Raw genomic sequence first — 3560 nt, 5'->3', positions numbered from 1 at the left:
AAAAGGGTTAAATGTCACTCCACTACACTCGTGTTTACTCTCGGAAATGTATGGCTTTTTCTTTCACTTTTGAACTCACACGCTCTTTCTTTTTATCATTCCTTCTCTCCTGAAAGTTCTTTGAAGAATTAACTCAACAATTGTTCAAGTATGTTCGTTGGGAGTCGGATAGAAAGAAAATTTTAGGGTAGAAAGATATAATGCAATATATGTAGGTGTTATATTCAGGTTTTAGAACATTAATTTTAGTTGTTGTGGACTTTGATGACTGAAAAGGGTATATATATTAAAAAAGAAATTCAAATCAAGAAAAGAAGAAAAATATGATAAAGGGGGATTTATTGTTATATATTATTTAAAAATAAATTGCTTTAAGATTTTTTTAGGAGTTTAGATAGGTCAAGGCCCTGATTCTAAGCTTGTTCATGTTATTTGGGGACTAATTTTTGCAATTCTAAGCTTCTTGGTATCAAAAATCAACTTTAAGTACTGATACTTAGAATTGAGAATTGATACTCAACTATTCAATATCATATGTACTGTTTAGGGTAAATTTTGTTTATGTGGGATATAGTCCCTGATTCTTGGTTTCTTCAATTACTCCTCCAATTTAGATTATTTATTGGCCAAGTTTGAAACGTAATCTCATAAACAACTCTAGAAACTTTTGCCCTCAATTTTAGGCCTGTAAACGAACCGAACGCACACGAACGGAGGTATGTTCATATTCGTTCATTTAATAAATAAACGAACATAAACAAACACGAACATAAACGTACAATTTTTTTTTGTTCATATTCTCTCATATTCCTTTAGGTTATGATTTTAGACTCATTAGGATTACTCTCATTATTTCTCTTAGAATCTCATTTTCCTTCCTGTTTAGATAGGATTAGAATTATATTTAGAATTTATCGATAAAAAAATAAAAAAAGAAACTGTCCAAATATGAGACTTTATTTGGAGTAAGTGGTGACATTATGATTAGGGATGCAAAAATATACGGAAATATGATGGTTTTGACTCAATTTGATTTTATAAAATCGTTTAAAAAAAGTTCAAAATGAATTTTATGAAGGAAATAATTGAGGCCGAGATGGAATTGAGTTTCTCCCTGGATATTTAATACCATTGAGTATATGTTATTTAGCATATTTACAAAAATATCATTATATTCTATTTGAAGTTTTTAACTTGCTTTTCTTTTTTATCCTCCACGGATTTTCTTATTTGTCTTTTTTTCCCTTCATTTACTTGAGATTCTCGATGAACAAAGAGATTTCAGTCTTTGAAGTAAAGATAATTTATCGATTCTCGATAATTTATAAGAAAAAAATAATTTTCTGAATAAATTAATGGTAAAAATATTGATATAAATGTGAGTTTCACGATGGTTTAAGTTGAAGATGAATAAAATGATGATACAAAGACAAATTGCAAGGTTTCTATGGTGAAGAAGTTGATGATGATAGCGTCACAGTTTTTGCTTCCATAGAGCCAAGGGGCGGAGTCCTATTGGGGACTAAGGGCCTTCGCTCTGTAAGTTTTTTTTTTATGTTAAATAGATTAGTATTTTAGTTTATTTAAAAATAAATATTTAAATAAAAAATATATAAATTTACTAAATATTTAATTAAGTCGGGGCGAACTAAATAATGATAATTTAATGTTTTCAATTTTTTTTTTCTAATAATAATTTAGGTTATTGTAAGTTTAAATATTAGATAAATTAGACATTATCTTTTGAATTTTAAGTTTAAATACCTAATAGTTCATTGTATGTTTCTTGAAAAATTTAATATTTCGATCTCTGTCAATATCTAATCTTAGCTTCGTCCATGCATAGAGCACATATTCACCATCAAAACGACAACTCCACTGCCACTCTCTGAACAATGTATGTTTTCATGGCAATTTAAGTCAAACGATGATAAGTACACTAGTCGGATCCATAATTTTCTCTCTCGTTTACTAAAAATGAGTTTATCAAAGCGAGAACCGGATTGATTTAAAAGAGGGAACAGCATCAAAAGTCGAAATCAGATGAAAGTCACTAATATTTGGATTAGAATCGAGACGGTTGACAAACTTACCTTCCTGATATTCATCCTTAATTATAATCATGTTAATTAATAAAAGAATATGAACATAGTCTCCATTTTAAAATTAGTAGAAGAACCAAAACAATGATTTGTCCGTGAAAGAAAGGCACTGAATTTGGCATTAAAACTGATAGATTCTTCAAACACCGTAGAATCGTCCACAATAATTTCATTTAGTAATTACAAATCCGTGAACTGAAATCAAAGACAAAGGTGGCAATAAAACCAACCCTTTTCTTTCCCAGTTTCCAGCTTTGGGATTTGTCTGTTCTTAAGCCAGAAACAACAGAAAACAAGAAAGCTGCATGCCCAAATACACGCCATGTTAAATCTTTTGCGTTTAGTTCAGCACTGGGTACCTAACTGCGGCTGCTAGTAATATTTGCTGCTCTATCTGAACCATAACCGTCCATAGAAATCGTCAAAACTGATACTGTGATACATTAAATTGCCTTTTTTCTCCTACATGCAGAAAACCATTAAAATATACCTGGAAAAGCTCGTGTAATTTATTCTTGAGGATGCAATGCTCATGTTCCAAGACCTCCAAAGATCTCAGGCACCTGCATTTCAATTGCTTATTAATTTGAGTGATGGGAATTTGAAAAAAAAAGTAAATTCTCTAATACAATATATTATATACCCAGTACGATTGTTGTTATCGGAAGCCGCACGGAAGGCGACACAAATGTTTCTCACTCTTTGAGCACCTATGCTTGAACTGCTGCCTATGAACTGATTCAAGTGGATTCCAATTTTGTCGAAACTCAACAGCTCTCTATCCATCGTCCTGCATCCCATAGATTATATTATTTGTTGTTTTTCTTTTAAGATTCGATTCGAACAAAAGACGGGTAGATTGATTTACACTTACAGTAGTGATCTGAGGTTTCTCAAAAGCTTCTCAGATTCATGGAAGTATATGTTCACAACTTCTGACACGAAATTGGGAGAATTTTCATCTTGAAGCTGTTGAAGTTGTAAGAATTGCTCGTCCAGTATCCCCTTCAAACACACACCTCGCATCAGCCTTTTCTTTTCTTTTTTAAACCAAATGATTCGTCATATATATATATATATATACCTGGTGGAAGAGAAAAGCGAGCAAACGGTTCATGTCGGCTCGCAACTGGTCGGCGTCCAATCCCAACATCCACAATGGCAGACCCGTCTTGGATAGGCTTTCAAATCACCTTTTCTTCTGCCTTCAATAATCTTCACTGGGTTTAGGGTTTGAAGCGGGAATCTCACCTTCTCCACCACTATTTATACTCTCAGACCTTAGCTTCCACCCAGCTATTATAACGGTAAACTATTAGCCAAACATTATTCAAATATCCACTCCCCACTCACAATACTAAGGGGCAAACTCAAAATTTTGTATTAAGAGTACGCGTGATTATTTAATTGAGTCAATTCAAGCTATAAGATTTCAAATCTTATGTTATTAATTTAAAT

General features: G+C 32.1%; 1 protein-coding gene across 1 annotated transcript; it reads right to left on the bottom strand.

The window, feature by feature from the left end:
- Positions 1 to 2442: 2442 nt before the first annotated feature.
- LOC120126101 (pseudo histidine-containing phosphotransfer protein 6-like) lies at positions 2443 to 3255 on the bottom strand. Its single transcript, XM_039144395.1, has 5 exons — positions 3187 to 3255; positions 2977 to 3107; positions 2746 to 2892; positions 2593 to 2665; positions 2443 to 2496 (listed from the first exon to the last, which is right to left on the bottom strand). Exons 1-5 carry the CDS (start codon positions 3253 to 3255, stop codon positions 2443 to 2445), a joined length of 474 nt encoding a protein of 157 aa, XP_039000326.1.
- Between the last annotated feature and the right edge of the window lie 305 nt (positions 3256 to 3560).

This window comes from Hibiscus syriacus, unplaced genomic scaffold (assembly GCF_006381635.1).
Source record: "Hibiscus syriacus cultivar Baekdansim isolate YM2019G1 unplaced genomic scaffold, ASM638163v2 tig00110450_pilon, whole genome shotgun sequence".
In the NCBI taxonomy this organism is placed as follows: Eukaryota; Viridiplantae; Streptophyta; class Magnoliopsida; order Malvales; family Malvaceae; genus Hibiscus; species Hibiscus syriacus.
Note: the sequence above shows the minus strand (reverse complement) of the source record. Positions and strands in the feature narration are given on the sequence as shown.